The sequence below is a fragment of the Oncorhynchus masou genome, chromosome 15 (genome assembly GCF_036934945.1).
Source record: "Oncorhynchus masou masou isolate Uvic2021 chromosome 15, UVic_Omas_1.1, whole genome shotgun sequence".
NCBI lineage: Eukaryota > Metazoa > Chordata > Actinopteri > Salmoniformes > Salmonidae > Oncorhynchus > Oncorhynchus masou.
The window spans coordinates 28,236,727-28,258,226 of NC_088226.1; the positions used below are offsets into that span (position 1 = coordinate 28,236,727).

The following is a 21,500-nucleotide window of genomic DNA, read 5'->3' on the forward strand; positions in this document are numbered from 1 at the left end:
CCCTGCCACAAAAGGACCAGCTGACATCATGTCAGTGATTCTCTCGTTAACACAGGTTTAAGTGTTGACAAGGCTGGAGATCACTCTGTCATGCTGATTGAGTTTGAATAACATACTAAAAGCTTCAAAAGGAGGGTGGTGCTTGGAATCATTGTTCTTCCTCTGTAAACCATGGTTACCTGCAATGAAACACGTGCAATCATTGCATTGCACAAAAAGGGCTTCACAGGCAAGGATATCGCTGCCAGTAAGATTGCACCTAAATCAACCATTTATCGCATCATCAAGAACTTCAAGGAGAGCCGTTCAATTGTTGTGAAGAAGGCTTCAGGGCGCCCAAGAAAGTCCAGCAAGCGCCAGGACCATCTCCAAAAGTTGATTCAGCTGCGGGATCGGGGCATCTCCAGTACAGACCTTACTCAGAAATGGCAGCAGGCAGGTGTGAGTGCATCAGTGAGGCGACGACTTTTGGTGGATGGCCTGGTGTCAAGAAGGGCACCAAAGAAGCCACTTCTCTCCAGGAAAAACATCAGGGACAGACTGATATTCTGCAAAAGGTACAGGGATTGTCATTTTGTCTGATGAATCCCCTTTCCGATTTGTTTGGGGAATCCGGAAAAAAGCTTGTCCGGAGAAGACAAGGTGAGTGCTACCATCAGTTCTGTGTCATGTCAACAATAAAGCATCCGGAGACCATTCATGTGTGGGGTTGCTTCTCAGCCAAGGGAGTGGCCTCACGCAAAATTTTGCCAAAGAACACAGCCATGAATAAAGAATGGTACCAACACATCCTCTGAGAGCAACTTCTCCCAATCATCCAGGAACAGTTTGGTGACGAACAATGCCTTTTCCAGCATGATGGAGCAACTTGCCATACGGCAAAAGTTATATGTAAGTGGCTCAGGGAACAAAACATCAATATTTTGGGTCCATGGCCAGGAAACTCCCCAAACTTGAATCCCATTGAGAATTTGTGGTCAATCCTCAAGAGGTGGGTGGACAAACAAAAACCCACAAATTCTGACATGCTCCAAGCATTGATTATGCAAGAATGGGCTGCCATCAGTCAGGATGTGGCTCAGAAGTTAATTGACAGCATGCAAGGTTGGATTGCAGAGGTCTTGAAAAAAAAGGGTCAACACTGCAAATATTGACTGTTTGCATCAAGTTCCATAGTAATACCTAACAAAAATATCTAAAGACATTGCTGCTTCAAACTTTGAAAATTAATATTTGTGTCATTCTCAAAACTTTCGGCCATGACTGTGACTCAACCCACTCAAGTGACGCACCCCTCCTAGGGACGGCATGGAAGAGCACCAGTAAGCCAGTGACTCAGCCCCTGTAATAGGGTTAGAGGAAGAGAATCCCAGTGGAGAGAAGGGAACTGGCCAGGCAGAGACAGCAAGGGCGGTTCGTTGCTCCAGTGCCTATCCATTCACCTTCACACTCCTGGGCCAGACTACACTCAATCGTAGGACCTACTGAAGAGATGAGTCTTCTTCTAGGTCCTGGGACCTAGAACAAGCATCTTGGTTTTGTCTGAGTTTAAAAGTAGAACATTTGCAGCCATCTGCTTCTTTATGTCTGAAACACAGGCTTCTATCGAGGGCAATTTTGGGGCTTCACAATGTGTGTCCTCCGCATAGCAGTGAAAATTAACATTATGTTTCCGAATGACATCCCCAAAATGTAAAATATATAGTGAAAACAATAGTGGTCCTAAAACGGAACCTTGAGGCACACCAAAATGTACAGTTGATTTGTCAGAGGACAAACCATCCACAGAGACAAACTGATATCTTTCCGACAGATAAGATCTAAACCAGGCCAGAACTTGTCCGTGTCGACCAATTTGGTTTCCAATATCTCCAAAAGAATGTGGTGATCGATGGTTTCAAAAGCAGCACTAAGGTCTAGGAGCACGAGGACAGATGCAGAGCCTCGGTCTGACGCCATTAAAAGGTACTTTACCACCTTCACAAGTGCAGTCTCAGTGCTATGATGGGGTCTAAAACCAGACTGAAGCATTTCGTATACATTGTTTGTCTTCAGGAAGGCAGTGAGTTGCTGCGCAACAGCTTTTTCAAGAACCTTTGAGAGGAATGTGAGTCGATATAGGCCAAAAGTTTTTTATATTTTCTGGGTCAAGGTTTTGCTATTTCAAGAGGCTTTATTACTGTCACTTTTAGTGAGTTTGGTACACATCCGGTGGACAGAGAGCCTTTTATTATGTTCAACATGGGAGGGCCAAGCACAGGAAGCAGCTCTTTCAGTAGTTTAGTTGGGTCCAGTATGCAGCTTGAAGGTTTAGGGTCCAGTAGGGTCCAGTATGCAGCTTGAAGGTTTAGAGGCCATGATTTTTTTCAGAATTGTGTCGAGATATAGTACTCCAACACTTGAGTGTCTCTCTTGATCCTAGGTCCTGACAGAATTGTGCAGACGCTGAATTGTGCAGACTCTGCAGGCTTTGGAGGAATAGACAGATTTAAAGAGGAGTCTGTAATTTGCTTTCAAGTGATCATGATCTTTTCCTCAAAGAAGTTGATGAATTTATCACTGCTGAAGTGAAAGTCATCCTCTATTGGGGAATGCTGCTTTTTAGTTAGTTTTGCGTTTGAAGTATAACTATTTTAGGTTTGATGATGAATACTAGCTCCAAACGAATGGAACATCGATGGGCTCCACACTATGCAAACCTTTGTGGGTCTTTTTGAAGAACGTTTTGTTAATAATGAAAACAAAAATCAATTTTTGAGTAAAGTCCTGAAGTGGTATCGATATATTGACGACAATTTTTGCGTATGGGAAATTACTGAACAAGAGCTGTCAGATTTTATGACACTACTCAATGACATTGACCCCAATCTCAAATTCACTATTGAATTACCTCGATATGTGGATTGAGAAATGAAATGGAACCCTGTTTACAACTCTGTATAGAAAAGAAACAGTCAGAAATACTCTCTGACAGGGGGACAGCTTCCATCCTGAGCCATTAAAAAGAGGACTTCCAAGAAGCCAATTTTTTTAGACTGCGCCGTATATGCCACTCCACAGAGGATTATCTAGAAAATGCAGCGGAGATGCGCATTAGGTTTCTAAGAAGAGGCTATTCGCCACAATGTGTGGATGAAGCTTTTAATTTGGCATTGGGAAAAACACGAGATGAACTGTTACAAAAAAGACCCGCTAAAGAACACTAATGTTCACAACTACATATAATTTGAATTTGTGAAAAGTGGGAGGTGTGGTCAAGAAACACTGGCATATTTCACCCAGCTTTGCCAGCCGAATGTAAAAATCCACCACTTATTGTGTATAGGAGAGGTCGCAATTTACGCAATAAATTGGTGCATGCCAACTGCCAGCCACAAAAGAAAATCAGCCAGGCTCTTTTACGCCCTCTACCAAATGGTAGCTATAAATGCAGAGGATGCGCACAGTGCAACAATATGATGAAGTGTGAATATTTCTGCCACCCACACACACACAGGAAAACGGTTCCAAATAAATGACATCATTACGTGTTCTACCACCCATGTTATTTACATTATTAAATGTCCATGTGGGCTGTGCTATGTCGGTAAAACCTCCCGTGCTCTCAAACAGAATTAGTGAACATAAAAGTTCAATCAGGAAAAACAACAGTCGCAGTACATTTTAATGACAAAAACATTACATTTTGTGGCATAGAGAAATCAGACAGGGGAGGTGATATAAATAATACTCTGAGCAAAAGAGAATGTTTTTGGATTTTCACCCTCCAGACATTATTTCCTAAAGGACTTAATGATGAAATGCTTTTCTGTTCTTCAGGCTTATCAGTGGTTTGCATCTTGTAGTGTACCCTCTGTAGTCCTGCTGGTGTAGTCTTCTACGTATGGTAGACTTTGACACATCTGTACCTGCATCCAGGATAGTGTTTTTGATCTGTTGGGCTGTTGTCAGGGGGAGGGGGTTCTTCACCATAGAGCGTATTCTCCGGTCATCCACTACAGTGGTCTTCCTCGGTCTACCGGGTCTTTTGACATAATTGAGTTCACCGGTGACTTGGGCATGCCCAGGGTTTTTGCAATGTTCCTGATTTGATTTATTTTAATTTCTGAGCCTTATGACGGCCAGCTTCATTTGCATCGACACGGCTGTCTTCCTCATATTGTCACACCCCAACAACAACCTCCAAAGGCAATAGCAAAGTCTAGAATCCATACTATTCATCATCAGCTCTCCTGCATTCACTGACGACACAAATGAATACACCTGCCTAACAACACACAGCTGTGAAGCCAATTCAACAAATGCTTATTGTACCTTAAAATGGGGGGACCATGTACAAAAGTTGCTGTCATTTCTAAACGGTTCACCCGATATGTATGAAAATACCCTCAAATTAAAGCTGACAGTCTGCACTTGACCCTCATTGCCATTGTTTCCTTTTAAACTCAAAGTGCTAGAATACAGAACCAAAATAACAAAAAAAATGCTCACTGTCCAATGAATTATGGTGCTCACTGTGTGCACACAACACTTCATTTTTTTATTTATAATTTTTTGAAACAAGTAATTTTTTTCACTTCACCAATTTGGACTATATTCTGTATGTCCATTACATGAAATCAAAATAAATTAAGGGGGTGAATACTTTTGCAAGGCACTGTATGTAGGCCCCTAACACGCTGTCATTCAAATGACAGCGTTTTGTATGCCTGTGATAGCAATCGCTACAAATGAATTGCTATCAATCTTTCTCACCCTCATCAAAGTAGAATGTACATTAAGTGGCAGCCAGTGGGAGGCTACTAGCTGACAGAGCCATAGAGTTCATAGAGCTGACAGAGTTCTGCTATGTTTGCGCCTTTTGAATATTAAATTGATCAATTCATTGGATTCTCTCTCTAAATATGACTCAGCTAGTCGTTATGGCTTTGGGATCACTCCCCTTGACAGCATTAGAAACAAGTCCCAATTTGCTATCCTTCTCCTGAAGTGTGCAATTGCATACATTCTCACATGGATTTGACAGTGGTGGAAACTCCCCTCCAGCCAATTCTTACAACAATTCCAAGCTTTTAAATCAATGACGAGGAGTGTGCAAGTGCTCATTTCTGGAAAATAGTGGAGAATTGGGACATAGCCATAGAGACACAGGAGAAGAGCATTAGGCCCCCTAACAGCATAGCAATTCACTCAGTCACAGGACCATATTTAGCATTAGAGTACATTAGCCTACAGTCACAATACACTCCAAACATTCTGGGGCCTGTCTTTCTATGCTACTGCTCAACAGCTTATTTGCAGCTTATTCTGCTGTGTAATGGCTGAGAGTGTTTTCTGTCTGAGGAGAGGATGTCTGGCTAATGAAGAGAGGGATGGGGAATGGATAGATGGGTGAATAGATAGGTAAAAATACTTTATTCTATTACAATCAATTTGTTCCCAAATGTGTTATCTTTCCACATTTTGTTATGTTTTGTCTACACACAATACCCCATAATGTCAAATCGAAAGACAGGTTTTGGAAAAATGTAAGTACACATGACATTTACATAAGTATTCAGACCCTTTACGCAGTACTTTTTTGAAGCACCTTTGGCAGCGATTACAGCATCGAGTTTGGCCCACCTGTATTTGGATAGTTCCTCCCATTCTCCTCTGTAGATCCTCTCAATCTCTGTCTGTCAATCTCTGGAGGGGGAGCGTTGCTGCACAGCTATTTTCAGGTCTCTCCAGAGATGTTTCCGGTTCAAGTCCAGGCTCTGGCTGGGCCACTCAAGGACATTGAGACTTTTCCTGAAGCCACTCCTACGTTGTCCTGGCTAGGGGCTTAGGGTCGTTGTCCTGTTGGAAGGCGAACCTTCGCCCAAGTCTGAGGTCATGAGCGTCCTGAATTTCCATCAAGGATCTCTCTGTACTTCGCTCCGTTCATCATTCTTTCGATCCTGACTAGTCTCCCAGTCCCTGCCACTGAAAAACATTCCCACGGCATGATGCTGCCACCACCATGCTTCACCGTAGGGATGGTGCCAGGTTTCCTTTGACGTCATGGCTTAGTTTTTCCTCTAACATGCACTGTCAACTGTGGGACAGGTGTGTGCCTTTCCAAATCATGCCCAATCAATTGAAGTTACCACAGGCGGACTCCAATCAAGTTGTAGAAACATCTCAAGATGATAAATTAATACAGGATGCACCTGTGCTCTATTTCGTGTCTCATGGGTCTTATGTAAATAAGGTATTTCTGTTTTTTTACTACGTTTGTAAAAAGAAACAAACTGTTTTTCACTTTCATTATGGGTATTGTGTGTAGATTGCTGAGGATTTCTATTTTTCTTTTTTATCCATTTTAGAGTAGGGCTGTAACATAACAAAGTGTGGAAAGAGTAAAGGGGTCTGAATAAATTCCGAATACACTGTATACCGGAATGAGTGTGTTATGGAAGGAATATGATGTGAGAGGAAGTGGCAGGCAGCCACGGTTGACACATGAAAGTGACACAGACGAACAACAGGGAGGTAATGAACCCTGCACAACGCGTCCTGCCATCACTCCCTACTGGTTCCTCTCAAGGTTTCTTCCTTTTAGGAATTAACACATTTTTCTTGCCACTGTGCTGCTGCTTGTCGGGTTACTGTGAACCACTGTGTCAAATGTTGTTGTAAAAGGCTATACAAATAAAATATGATTGACTGATCTCTCTCTTCCCCCTCTCGCTCCCCTCCCAGGGCTACCTGTTCATCTCGGTGCTGGTGAACAGCAACAGCGAGTTGATCCGCCTCATCAACAACGCCATCAAGAACGACCTGTCTAGCCGCAACCCCACCTTCATGTGCCTGGCCCTGCACTGCATCGCCAACGTGGGCAGCCGCGAGATGGCAGAGGCCTTCGCTGGAGAGATACCACGCATTCTGGTGGCTGGGTAAGAATGGAGGGGATGGAGAAGGGGAAAGGGAGAGGGGGGTAGTGGAAGGGAGGGTGAGGAGACCGGAGAAGCAAATGGGGGAGGGGGACTGAGGACATGATTTTCTTTGTATTAATTTGCTATAACAGCATGATTAAACAAAATCTCCGGCACAGACAATATCTGTCCAGGACCAGAGATGTTGGAGACTGGTAGCCCTTTATAGTGAGCATTGTGTTATTTGTGACGTGATTGCCAGGGACACCATGGATAGTGTGAAGCAGTCTGCTGCCCTGTGTCTTCTGCGTCTGTACAAGGCCTCCCCAGACCTGGTTCTGATGGGGGAGTGGACCTCCCGGGTGGTGCACCTCCTCAACGACCAGCACATGGTGAGAGACTGGCCATACATTTCTGCTCCAGCCCAACACTAGCACACCTGTGGTGTATTCACCTAGGAAGCAAACAATGAAGACGGGGAGCGACTAAACTGAATTGTCTAATTAGAAACGTTTGCGTTCGTTTCAAAACGTTTTCCATTGTAAGTGGTTTGCTACACTAAGGAATACACCTCTGATTTATCAGGTTGAATCAGGTGTGCTAGTGCATTTATCTTCCAGGCCGTAGGTGTGCTAGCTAAATAGCTCTGTTACAATATCCACACTAGTCTAGAATGTGCTTACACAGGCAGCCCAATTCAGATTTTTTCCAAACGAAGCCAGAGTAACCTAACGTAGCAGGCATAAATGCCTGAAAATAGATGCCTCAGATACTGCTCTTGATGAGAAAAAAATAAATGTCAGGGGAGGTTCTTCTGCACTGTTCAAACTGTGGAGGAGTTAGATGGAATGTCGCCTTGTTAATGTCCAAAAGCGGAAGTTGGGTTACAGGCTCTTTTCCATTTCCCCTGAAAACCGTATGCATCCGTTTGCTGACATCCCGTCTCAGGGTGCTTTCTTAGTATGAAGCAAGGCATTGCATATGCTTTTTTAAGTGGTATGCTGGTATGGATATTGAAACATAACTACTGACTTCATTGAGACTGTAAGGTTGAGGTTTATGCCTTTTAGGTGTTACTGTTGTTTCTGATGATGAGCGTGTGTCTCTCTCTCTCGCAGGGTGTTGTCACGGCAGCCATCTCCCTCATCACCTGTCTCAGCTCGAAGAACCCAGATGAGTTCAAAACCTGTGTGTCCCTGGCTGTTTCTCGTCTGAGCAGGGTGTGTGTGTGTGTGTGTGTGTGTGTGTGTCTGCGCACGTGTGCATGTATACCTATAAAATCATGTATGTCAGTACAGAGATCCATCCTCCCTTTGCCTCATTGTCTCTATCTCCTGGATTTCAACCCATCTCCTCCCTTTCTCCTCCAGATTGTGTCGTCAGCCTCCACTGACCTGCAGGACTACACCTACTACTTTGTCCCGGCCCCGTGGCTGTCCTGTAAACTGCTGCGCCTGCTGCAGTGCTACCCCCCGCCAGAGGATGGCGCCGTGAAGGGCCGCCTGGTGGAGTGTCTGGAGACCATCCTGAACAAGGCACAGGAACCACCCAAGTCCAAAAAGGTGCAGCACTCCAACGCCAAGAACGCCATCCTGTTCGAGGCTATCTCACTCATCATCCACTACGACAGGTGAGGAGGCTGTATGTCAGTCTAGGGGTCTTTCTACTTCTCGCTCTCTTTTTCTCTCCCTTTTTCAGTATCTCTGTATATTTCTCTCTCATACACTAAACAAAAATATAAACGCAACATGCAACAATTTCAAAGATTTTAATGAGTTACAGTTCATGTAAGGAAATCAGAAAATGTAAAAAATAAAATAATTAGGCCCTAATCTATGGATTTCACATGACTGGGAATACAGATATGCATATGTTGGTCACAGATACCTTAAAAAAAGGAAAGGGTTGGGATCAGAAAACCAGTCACTATTGGATGTGACCACCATTTGCCTCATGCAGCGTGACATATCTCCTTCGCGTAGAGTTGATCAGGTTGATTGTTGCCTGTGGAATGTTGTCCCACTCCTCTTCAATGACTGTGCGAAGTTGTATATTGGCGGGTCTATTCAGAGCATCCCAAATATGCTCAATGGGTGACATGTCTGAGTATGCAGGCCATGGCAGAACTGGGACTTTCAGCCTCCAGAAATTGTGTAGAGATCCTTGCAACATCGGGCCATGCATTATCATGCTGAAAAAAACGAGGTGATGGCAGCGAATGAATGGCACGACAATGGGCCTCAGGTTCTTGTCATGGTGTCTCTGTGTATTCAAATTGCCATTGATAAAATGCAATTTTGTTCATTGTCTGTAGCTTATGCCTGCCCATACCATAACCCCACCGCCATCACGGGGCACTCTGTTCACAAAGTTTACATCAGCAAACATTTCGCCCACTCGACGTGGTTACACCTGGTCTGCAATTGTGAGGCCGTTTGGACGTTCTGCCGAATTGCCTAAAATGACAGCGGTGACTTTTTGTAGAGAAATGTACATTAAATTCTCTGGCAACAGCTCTTGAGGATATTCCTGTAGCCAGCATGCCGATTGGACGCTCCCTCAACTTGAGACATCTGTGGCATTGTGTTGTGTGACAAAGCTGCACATTTTAGAGGGGCCTTTTAGTGTCCCCAGCACAAGATGCACCTGTGTAATGATCATGCTGGTTAATCAGCTTCTTGATATGCCACACCTGTCAGGTGGATGGATGATCTTGTCAAAGTAGAAATGCTCATTAACAGGGATGTAAACAAATTTGTGTACAACATTTGAGAGAAATAAGCTTTTAGTGCGTATGGAAAATGTCTGGCATCTTTCAGCTCATGAAACATGAAACATGAAACATGGACCAATACTTTACATGTTGTATTTATATTTTTGTTCAGTATGTGCATATGTAAACACTATACCAAACATTTGGAACACCTTCCTAATTTTTTTTATATTTTTTATATTTTTAACCTTTATTTTACTAGGCAAGTCAGTTAAGAACAAATTCTTATTTTCAATGACGGCCTAGGAACAGTGGGTTAACTGCCTGTTCAGGGGCAGAACGACAGATTTGTACATTGTCAGCTCGGGGATTTGAACTTGCAACCTTTCGGTTACCAGTCCAACACTCTAACCACTAGGCTACCCTATGTTGCACTCAGAACAGCCTCAATTCTTTGGGGCATGCACTCTACAAGGTGTCGAAAGCGTTCCACAGGGATGCTGGCCCATGTTGTGTGAAGTTGGCTGGTTGTCCTTTAGGTGTTGGACAATTGTTGATGCACACGGGAAACTGTTGAGTGTGAAAAACCTAGCAGCGTTGCCGTTATTCTTTTTTTTGGGTTACTTTTACCCCTTTTTCTCCCCAATTTTGTGGTATCCAATTGGTAGTTAGTCTTGTCTCATCGCTGCAACTCTTGTATGGACTCGAGAGAGGCGATGGTTGAGAGCCTCGCTTCCTCCGAAACACAACCCAACCAAGCCGCACTGCTTCTTGACACAATGCCCACTTAACCCAGAAGCCAGCCCGCACCGTGCACCTGGCAACCGTGTCAGCGTGCACTACGCCCGGCCCGCCACAGGAGTCACTAGTGCACGATGGGACATGGATGGGATGGGACACCTCCCCACGATGGGACACCTCCCTGCCCTTATTAATCCTTCTTTAACCTGTCTACTTCCATTAATTTACACTGATTTGAAATCAATTTAAACAGGTGACATCAAGGGAGCATAGCTTTCACCTGATCAGTCTCTGTCATGGAAAGAGCAGGTGTTTTTAATGTTTTGTGTACTCAGTGTACACCTTGTAGAGTCCATGCCCCAACGAATTAAGGCTGTTCTGTGGGCAATAAGGGGTGCAGCGCAATATTAGGAAGGTGTTCCTAATGTTGTGTACACTCGGTGTGTGTGTGTGTGTGTGTGTGTGTGTGTGTGTATATATAATATATATATTATATATATTTATATATATATTATATATATTTATATATATATTATATATTTATATATATATTTATATATATTTATATATATATATTTATATATATTTATATATATTTATATATATATTATATATATTTATATATTATATATATTTATATATATATATATTTATATATATATATTTATATATATATTATATATATATATATTTATATATATATATATATATTTATATATATATATATATTTATATATATATATTTATATATATATATTATATATATATATATTTATATATATATTATATATATATATTTATATATATATTATATATATTATATATATTTATATTTATATATATATTTATATATATATTTATATATATATTCATATATATATTACATTTAAGTCATTTGGCAGACGCTCTTATCCAGAGCGACTTACAAATTGGTGAATTCACCTTATGACATCCAGTGGAACAGCCACTTTACAATAGTGCATCTAAATCATTTAAGGGGGGGGGTTGGTGAGAAGGATTACTTTATCCTATCCTAGGTATTCCTTAAAGCGGTGGGGTTTCAGGTGTCTCCGGAAGGTGGTGATTGACTCCGCTGTCCTGGCGTCGTGAGGGAGTTTGTTCCACCATTGGGGGGCCAGAGCAGCGAACAGTTTTGACTGGGCTGAGCGGGAACTGTACTTCCTCAGTGGTAGGGAGGCGAGCAGGCCAGAGGTGGATGAACGCAGTGCCCTTGTTTGGGTGTAGGGCCTGATTATATTTATATATATATATATATATATATATATATATATTATATATATATATATATATATAATATATATATATATATATATATATATATATATATATATATATATATATATATATATATATATATATATATATATATATATATATATATATATATGCAATGCATGTATGTATATGCATGCATATATTATATATATATATATATATATATATATATATATATATATATATATATATATGCATGCATATACATACATGCATTGCATTGCATACATTATATATATATATATATATATATATATATATAATGTATGCATGCATATACATACATGCATTGCATTGCATACATTGCATTCAGAAAGGATTCACACCCCTGGACTTTTTCCACATTTTGTTGTTACAGGCTGAATATAAAATTGATTAAATGTAGATATTGTGTCACTGGCCTTGCTAGTGGAATTATGTCTTTACAAATTAATACAATATGAAATGTCTTGAGTCAATAAGTATTTAACACCTTTGTTATGGCAAGTCTAAATAAGTTCAGGAGTAAAAATGTGCTTAACAAGTCACATAATAATTTGCATGGACTCACTCTGTTGACTCACTCTGTCAATTATTAACCTAATTGACAGAGTGAAAAGAATGCCTGTACAGAATAAAAAATATTGCAAAAGGATACATGTTTTGGAATAAGGCACTAAAGTAAAACTGCAAAAACATGTAGCAAATAATGTTAGGGGCAAACGCAACACGTTACTGAGTACTGTTCTTCATATTTTCAAATATGGTGGTGGCTGCATCATGTTATGGGTATGCTTGTCATTGGTAATGACTAGGAGTTTTTGAGGGGATAAAACTAAACGGAATAGAGCTTAGCACAGGCGAAAACTTGGTTCAGTTTTCCAACAGACACTCGGAGACATTCCCCTTTCAACAGGACAATAACCTAAAACGGCCAAATATATACTGGAGTTGCTTACCAAAACGACATTGAATGTTCCTGAGTTGCCTTGTTTCAGTCTTTCCTTAAATTGGCTTGAAAATGTATGGCAAGACTTGAAAATGGCTTTCAAGCAGTGGTCAACAACCAACTTGACAGAGCTTTAAAAATAATAATGTGCAAATTTTGTACAATCCAGGTGTGCAAGCTCTTAGACATAGCCAGAAAGACTAACAGATGCAATCGATGCCACAGGTGATAATAACATGTATTGAATACTTTATGGAATACTGTATTTCATGGGGTATTCTTAGTAGATTGGTGAGAGAGATATTTTATCAATCCTGTAATACAACAAAATGTGGAATACTTTTACACACACACACACACAGTATATTCTTCTTTCTACTCTGTCTCTTTCTCATCGTAAACCTAAAGAATGGCAATTATGGTGTGGCTTACAATTTTTTTTCTCCCTCCTACCTCCCCCTCTCCAGTGAGCCCAACCTGCTGGTGCGTGCCTGTAACCAGCTAGGTCAGTTCTTGCAGCACAGAGAGACCAATCTGCGCTACCTGGCTCTGGAAAGCATGTGTACCCTGGCCAGCTCCGAGTTCTCTCATGAGGCCGTCAAGACCCACATCGAGACCGTCATCAACGCACTCAAGGTCCGTCTCTGTCAAACACACGCTACACACACACTGTTCAGATGAGACGCTGCTTTTTTGATTAACACTTTGTTTTAAGTACTTTGGTGTTTGTAACACATTTTCTACATTTTTTCTCTTCAGACTGAAAGGGATGTGAGTGTTCGCCAGAGGGCTGCTGACCTGCTCTACGCCATGTGTGACCGTAGCAACGCCAAGCAGATAGTTGCCGAGATGCTCAGCTACCTGGAGACAGCCGACTACTCCATCAGAGAGGAGATGGTATGCGTGTGTGCGTGTGTATTGTATGTTTTCCCCCTCTGAGTGCCTCTGTTTGTGTCTGCGTTAAAGAGTGTGTAACCCAGCGTTTCCCAAACTGTGGGTCGCCTGATATGAAAATGGTGTCGTGGGAGAATTTATAAAATTCAGAATGTAAAACAAATATATGTAGATGTATATTATCGTATCGTCTTTGTATCTCAAAATCATTGTAATGTGGTTAATCTTAAAAATCTAAATGAAAATGTTTTTCAATTGACTGCCATAGCCCCAAACTTGGCTGTTGTACTTAAAAATACCACATGGGTGGGGCTAAAATAAATTTCAGATATCAAAATGGGGTCATAGGCCTAAAAGGTTTAGGAACCCCTGGTGTAACCTCTGCTCCCTACTCTCCCAGGTGTTGAAGGTGGCCATCCTGGCAGAAAAGTATGCAGTGGACTACTCATGGTATGTTGACACCATCCTTAACCTCATCCGCATTGCCGGGGACTACGTCAGTGAGGAGGTGTGGTACCGCGTCATCCAGATTGTCATCAACCGCGATGACGTGCAGGGCTACGCCGCCAAGACTGTCTTTGAGGTAGGGGTTCCCCAAGCCGGATACGTCTGGATCCAATGTGCTCTTTTTGTCTCAGCTTGGAAATTCCTCAATCATATTCCCTGGTTGAGTACATTACGGTGAAAACATTTTTAAAACTATTAAAATGTATTATAAAACAATATAATATATGTTTATAAAGTCCTCCCCATTGAGTAATTTGTTTCTGTTTGGTGCCTACTGAACACGGCTCTGAAGATCCATAGCATTTGGCTATCATAAAATCTGTTCAAATTACTTACATTTCTAACTGTCCCCCTCCTCCCCCTCTCCAGGCGCTGCAGGCCCCAGCCTGTCATGAGAACATGGTGAAGGTGGGGGGGTACATCCTGGGAGAGTTTGGAAACCTCATCGCCGGGGATCCCCGCTCCAGGTGAGCGGTGTCCTCTCCCACACCAGTGACATCTCAACCTGAGACGCACACAAATATGCGGGGTGCTCTTATTTTCTGATGTATTAATCAGGTTTTTCTTCCACATCTTTCTCAATTCTTTTTATGGTTCTACCTTTTTGTCATCCTTCTCTCCCTCTTCTCCTCCATTCTCATCCTCTCTTCCCACGATCATTTGAACTATTTTACCGCTCCCCTCTCTCTCTCTCCCTCTTCTCCCTCTTTCTCATCCCTCTCTCCAGCCCTCTGGTCCAGTTCAACCTGCTCCACTCAAAGTTCCACCTGTGTTCGGTGCCCACGCGCGCCCTGCTGCTCTCCGCCTACATCAAGTTCATCAACCTGTTCCCCGAGACCAAGGCCACGATCCAGGAGGTGCTTCGCTCCGACAGCCAGATCAGGAACTCAGACGTGGAGCTGCAACAGAGGGCCGTGGAGTACCTCAAGCTCTCCTCCATCGCCAGCACCGACGTCCTGGTGAGCTTTTGGGGTTTTTGATCAGCAAAAAAAGAGATCTATATATTTGTAGGTGTTCTGACACTGTGACAGGTTGGAAGGGTGTGTACAGGGATTGAATCCTGGTCTCCAGTGTGAGAGTCGTATATGTGACTGTGCCAGGGAGTGTTATCACTGCACACACAGCTCTTGCCTGGCTACCCATCCACACCGCTCTGACCAACTGACGTTTCTTTTCCACAATGAGTCTGGATTTGCCACTCTCCCCGACGATTTCTAGAATGTGAACACATTCTTACCGTTCTGATTGGTCCCAGAAACTGATGGGTTGGGCCAGAGCCAAACTACAAGATGTCGTGATCAATTTTGATCCTTTGGTTAGATTTGATACACTATCCAATCACTGATTTAAATTGTTTTGTACCACACCCTTCATTTTAAAGTCATACAAACGACTTCTACGGTAGCAGTTTCAGACTCTCTGTAGCGAACAACAGAGCAGAGGAAGAATTTAGTGTGAGGTGTCAGGCTATCGCAGCTCTGCACGTGTTTTTGTTATTTTACTGATCTCTTTCACTTTATTTTTTATTGTTTACTGTAAAATATGTTGCCATTTTATATGCACTTACAGTGCCTTCGGAAAGTATTCATACCCCTTCACTTATTTCGATAGATTTTCTCTCTTTACACACAATACCCCATAATGTCAATGTGAAAACATGTTTTTAGATATCTTTGCAAATGTATTGAAAATAATAAAATAAAATACAGAAAGATCAAATTTACATAAGTATTCACACCCCTGAGTCAGTACATTTTAGAATCACCTTTGGCAGCGATAACAACTGTGAGCCTTACAACTGTGAGCCTAGGTCTCTAAGATATTTGCAGTCCTGGATTGTACACTGTTTGCCTATTTTATTATTTTCAAAGTTCTTCAAGCTCTGTCAAATTGATTGTTTATCATTTCTAGACAGCCATTTTAAAATCTTGTCCTAGATTTTCAAACAGATTTAAGTCAAAACTGTAGCTAGGTCAGAAACATTCACTGTCTTCTTGGTAAGCAACTCTTGAGTAGATTGTGTTTTAGGTTTGTTTTAGTCCTGTCTGGTGGAAAGCAGACAAACAGGTTTTCCTCTTGGATTTTTCCTGTGCTTAGCTCCATTCCGTTTCTGTTTTTTATCCTGAAGAGCTCTGCAGTTCTTAATGATTACAAGCATACCCATCAAATTACATTTTCTATTCTGTATAAAAAGGTAATGGATTTGCCTAATTTTAGCAGTATTTTTTAGTGCCTTGTTGCAAACAGAATGCATTTATTTAATGTCTGCTTTTTAAAATTGTTACCATCTACCAATAGGTGCCATTGCGAGGGATTGGAAAACCTCCCTGGTCTTTGTGATTGAATCTGTTTTGAAATTCACTGCTCAACTGAGGGACCTTACAGATAATTGTGTGGGGTACAGAGATGAGGTAGTCATTCAAAAATCATGTTAAACACTATTATTGCACACAGAGTGGGTCCATGCAATTTATTATGACTTGTTAAGCAAATTTTCACTCCTGAACTTTATTTAAGCTTGCCATAACAAAGGGTATGAATACTTATTGGCTCGAGACATTTCAGCTTTTCGTTATGAATTAATTTAGTAAAAATGTTCCTGTCACACAACAAAATGTGGAGAAAGTCAAGAGTTATGAGTACTTTCTGAAGGCACTGTAGAATACCTTTTTATTTGACTGCGGGCCACAGAGCAGCAACAACATAACCTTGCCGTGTTCAGATGCGGTTCAGTGTTTCAAATGTAAACCTCAACCACGGTCATGGACATTGCTATACGGTCACAAGCCTGACAGGACTGTAAACCTCAGTGACTGGTTTAGTCACATTGTCATAACTGTAACCACATCCCTCCCTCCCCCCTCTTCAGGCCACTGTACTGGAAGAGATGCCTCCCTTCCCAGAGAGGGAGTCATCCATCTTGGCCAAGCTGAAGAAGAAGAAGGGTCCGGGTGCCGTGTCGGTGGAGCTGGAGGACGGCAAGGAGAGAGGAGAGCTCAACGGTGGAGGGGACAGGGGGGGCGACGCTGCCATCGCAGCCTCTAACGCTGTGAGCATTCAATTCAATATACTTTCTCTGCACCCCAAATGGCACCTATTCTCAACACCCGCGGAAATCTAATTAGCATAATCAAAAAATCAGTGTATCGGCATTCAAAAGTTTTTTGAATGGGCTGCATCTCAATCCACCGCATCCGCCAATGGTGGCCTTCTGCAGTGGAAGGTGGCCAAGCTACAGCTGTGTTTGTCAGACCATGAGACATCCCGAAAACTCCTGTAGCGTCCAAACCACTCTACGAAGAGATGAAACTCAGGAACACGATCGCTATTGTCGATCTGCCAACCTCTGTCTGTAGTTCCCGAGCAGTTTTGGGATTACACACTGAGACTCTCACAAACACATACATGTTGGTTATTTGACTCGTCTCAAGGTAGCGGTACCAGTTTAAAAAATGAATGGAAGTAAATATGGAAGAAGTTTAGTGACCAAAAAAATTGGTGAAATATGGGTCAAACTAAATAAAAAATAATTTCCTGATCTTTCTTATACACTATTTAAACAAAAGTATGTGGACAAATTAGTGGATTCAGATATCCCCTTCAAATTAGTGGATTGAGCTATTTCAGCCACATCCGTTGCTGACAGGTGTATAAATTTATTTTATTTTACCTTTATTTTACTAGGCAAGTCAGTTAAGAACAAATTCTTATTTTCAATGACGGCCTAGGAACAGTGGGTTAACTGCCTGTTCAGGGGCAGAACGACAGATTTGCACCTTGTCAGCTCGGGGATTCGAACTTGCAACCTTTCGGTTACTAGTCCAACGCTCTAACCACTAGGCTATCCTGGCAAATCGAGCACACAGGAAATGCAATATCCTTAGACAAACATTGGCATTAGAATGGCCTTACTGAAGAGCTCAGTGACTTTCAACGTGGCACCGGCATAGAATGCCATCTTTCCAACAAGTCAGTTCGTCACAAAAAATTATAAATAAATTGCCGGCACTCGGTTGCAACACTCACTACCAAGTTCCAAATTGCCTCTGGATGCAACGTCCGCACAATAACTGTTCATCGGGAGCTTCATGAAATGGGTTTCCATGGCCGAGCAGTCGCATACAAAAGATCCCCACGTGCAGTGCAAAGTGTTGGCTGGAGTTGTGTAAAAATCTGCGCCATTTGACACTGTAGCGTTGGAAGCACGCTCTCTGGAGTGATGAATCACGCGTCACCATCTGGTAGTCCCATGGACTAATCTGGGTTTGGCGGATGCCAGGAGAACGCTACCTGCCGGACTGCATGGTGCCAACTGTAAAGTTTGGTGGAGGAGGAATAATGGTCTGGTGCTGTTTTTCATGGTTCAGGCTAGGCCCATTAGTTCCAGTGAAGGTAAATTGTAACGCTACATTATACATTGACATGCTAGATGATTCTGTGCTTCCAACTTTGGCAACAGTTTGGGGAAGGCTCTTTCCTGTTTCAGCATGACAATACCCCCGTGCACAAAGAGAGGTCCATACAGAAATGGTTTATCGAGATCGGTGTGGAAGGACTTGACTGGCCTGCACAGAGCCCTTGACCTCAACCCCATCGAATACCTTTGGGATGAATTGGATCGCCGACTGCGGGTCACGTCTAATCGTCCAACATCTGTGCCCAACCTCACTAATGCTCTTGCGGCTGAATGGAAGCAAGTCCTCGCAGCAATGTTCCAACATCTAGTGGAAAGCCTTCCCAGAGGAGTGGAGAGTGATATAGCAGCAACTCCATATTAATGCCCATGATTTTGGAATGAGATGTTTGACGAGCAGGTGTCCACCTATCTCTCAGAAGACGGACACTTTTAAACAAACATCCTTTTATTATTTATTTATTTGACTATCTGTTATTCAATGTGTTTCTATGGGCTAATTGCAGTAAGGCCAAATTCAATGTTTCATAACAATCTTTACAAATATTAATTATACCTAAATGGGTCCTTAAATTCAAAATCAAGTAGCTAAATGATACTTGGTATGACTATCTTAATGGATAGCTTAGTAGACCCCTTGCCCTTATTGTTTTTCTGTGAAGGGACAATTTGTTTTGTAGCAATTACAAGACACAGCACAATGACATAAATCACTTGTATTCAAAGACTGGCAGCAGTTGAAGAAAAGCAAAAGATGCATACAGTTTATATGATTCAAGGCTATATCTTCATAGACAGTGAAAATCAAATATTTAATGCATAATGCAGTGCATGCAACAATGGAGTTTAATAAAATAAGCATTGGTTATTAGTTATCTATCACACTCTAATGGATCAGCATGGTGGAAATAACTATTTCTAGAAACTAAAATTAGCATATCTTGTTGGACAAATCCAGGTAGTGACTCCTGGTTTAAGTAAAAATGTATTCCGTTGGTGCCTAATGAACATGACCCGAGACAAGCGTCATGATTCCACTATTTATAAGGCAACTCCTATAGTGTCTCTGCCATTAATAACACCATACCTGCTATAGTTCCTGACTATTATCACTATCATCAAAAATGTAATTTGGTAGTGGAACTAAGTCAAATAGATTAGGATCAGTTTCAATCTACCCATTCACCAATCAATCTGTCAGTTTTAAAAATCATTCAGTTTCCAAATCATAATCAAAACCCAATTAATTTTCCAACCAAATTGTACAATGACATTGCTCAGTGATAGGACCAATCACTCAAAACCCTCAATTCAACACACATCGACATTGGCAGAATGTACATTTATTTTAACATACTGCATAATTATCCAATAATTCTAGTATTAACTTTCTTATCATGATTATAATTACAGATCAGTATCCTAATGCATCATTCTTAATCTAAATTACTATTTTAGCACTGTGTAGACCTCTACAATCAATTTTGGGCACAGTTGTTGACCAATGCCCCCCCCCCAACGCTTCAGGCACTGATTCTTCTGGCGTCTTCGTCATTGTCTTCAGATAGCTTTACAGTTCAAAGTGGATGTCCATGATAATGTCCCAATTTCAATGTCTCACCTGAGCCACCACCACATTTACCACCCATTATGTCTTGTCCATTTGTCAACCAGTATATACCAACAACATAAGAGAACTTTGGAACAGATTTCTCCTCATGCTCACTCAATGTGGACTCCTGTCACACTCCTGAGAGAAAAGACATGCGAGTAAAAACAGCTTAGATTGGATGCTGTACACCGGTTGCTGGCTCGGACTCAGGTCTCTCTGTTGAAGTGGTGCGGACAGGGCCGTATTGAACGCCTTTGTCGCTCTTCTTCAGCCAGTTAGGGGGGGTTTTGAAGTTCACACTTCTCGTGGGCAAATGATCCCTTTTATGCATTAACCTCTTGATACTCCCCACCCCGGATCCGGGATCGTGAATAAAGCCTCAGGCTCATTAGCATAACGCAACGGTAACGATTTCTGAAAATCGCAAATGAAATGAAAATAATGCACCTGCTCTCAAGCTTAGCCTTTTCTTAACTACACTGTCATCTCAGATTTTCAAAATATGCTTTTGAACCATAGCAAATCACTAATTTGTGTAAGAGTATGCTAAGCTAGCTTAGCATTTTGAGTAGCATTTAGCACGCAACATTTTCACAAAAACCAGATAACCAAATAAATAAAATAATTTACCTTTGAAGAGCTTCGGATGTTTTCAATGAGGAGACTCTCAGTTACATAGCAAATGTTCCGTTTTTCCTGAAAGAATCTTTGTGTAGGAGAAATCGCTCCGTTTTGTACATCACATTTGGCTACCGAAACGAACCGAAAATTCAGTCACCAAAATGTCAAACTTTTTCCGAATTAACCCCATAATATCGACCGAAACATGGCAAACCTTGTTTGGAATCAATCCTCAAGGTGTTTTTTCACATATCTCTTCATTTACCAATTATTCTTAATACCAATGTCTAAATGTATGTCAAAGAGAATAACACATTATATTGAAACAACAATTTTGTCAAATTGGCTTATACTCCCCATCACACTGTCAACTTCATCGCAGAGCCACAGGATCAGGAAGATAGACCACATTCCAACCATCCAGCAGACCTATTCTGGTGAGATTTGTATCAGAACAAACAACAATACATTCCTTCACATATCACTCAATACACTTCTATATATCACTAAAGGCGTGTAAATTTCAATCCAAAACCTCAGAGGACTGTTACCTCCCACATTTTGATGCATGACTCCCAGTGTGAGTAATGTGTAAAAAAGAAACACTACTACTGGTTAAAAATTAAACAAAATAATTTCAAATTATTTAATTAGAATCACCATCCTTAACAACTCCATAAAGAAAAATAATTGCACCTATACAGTCATAGTGAAATAGACTTAAGCCTACCCTTAGTCAAAAGCAACAGCCTCTCCTTCTTCACATTTGTCCAAATCACAAATATGGCTAAGAACTATAAACTTCATCATAATTATCAATATTACAAATTACCTTCAAATTAGTATTACAATTGACCTTAAATTCATTATCCAAA

The 21,500-nt window shown here is 41.4% G+C and overlaps 1 protein-coding gene across 4 annotated transcripts in view; it reads left to right on the forward strand.

The window, feature by feature from the left end:
* The window catches only part of LOC135556083 (AP-2 complex subunit alpha-2-like), a 65,557-nt gene that overhangs the window by 19,411 nt on the left and 24,646 nt on the right, over positions 1-21,500 (forward strand). For all 4 annotated transcript variants that reach the window (XM_064988993.1, XM_064988994.1, XM_064988995.1 and 1 more), the window contains 10 exons: positions 6,727-6,920; positions 7,162-7,291; positions 8,018-8,119; positions 8,270-8,529; positions 13,045-13,213; positions 13,337-13,474; positions 13,872-14,054; positions 14,348-14,445; positions 14,706-14,937; positions 16,848-17,027. In XM_064988993.1, the coding sequence (XP_064845065.1) occupies positions 6,727-6,920; positions 7,162-7,291; positions 8,018-8,119; positions 8,270-8,529; positions 13,045-13,213; positions 13,337-13,474; positions 13,872-14,054; positions 14,348-14,445; positions 14,706-14,937; positions 16,848-17,027 (1,686 nt within the window). The remainder of the gene's footprint in view (positions 1-6,726; positions 6,921-7,161; positions 7,292-8,017; positions 8,120-8,269; positions 8,530-13,044; positions 13,214-13,336; positions 13,475-13,871; positions 14,055-14,347; positions 14,446-14,705; positions 14,938-16,847; positions 17,028-21,500) is intronic.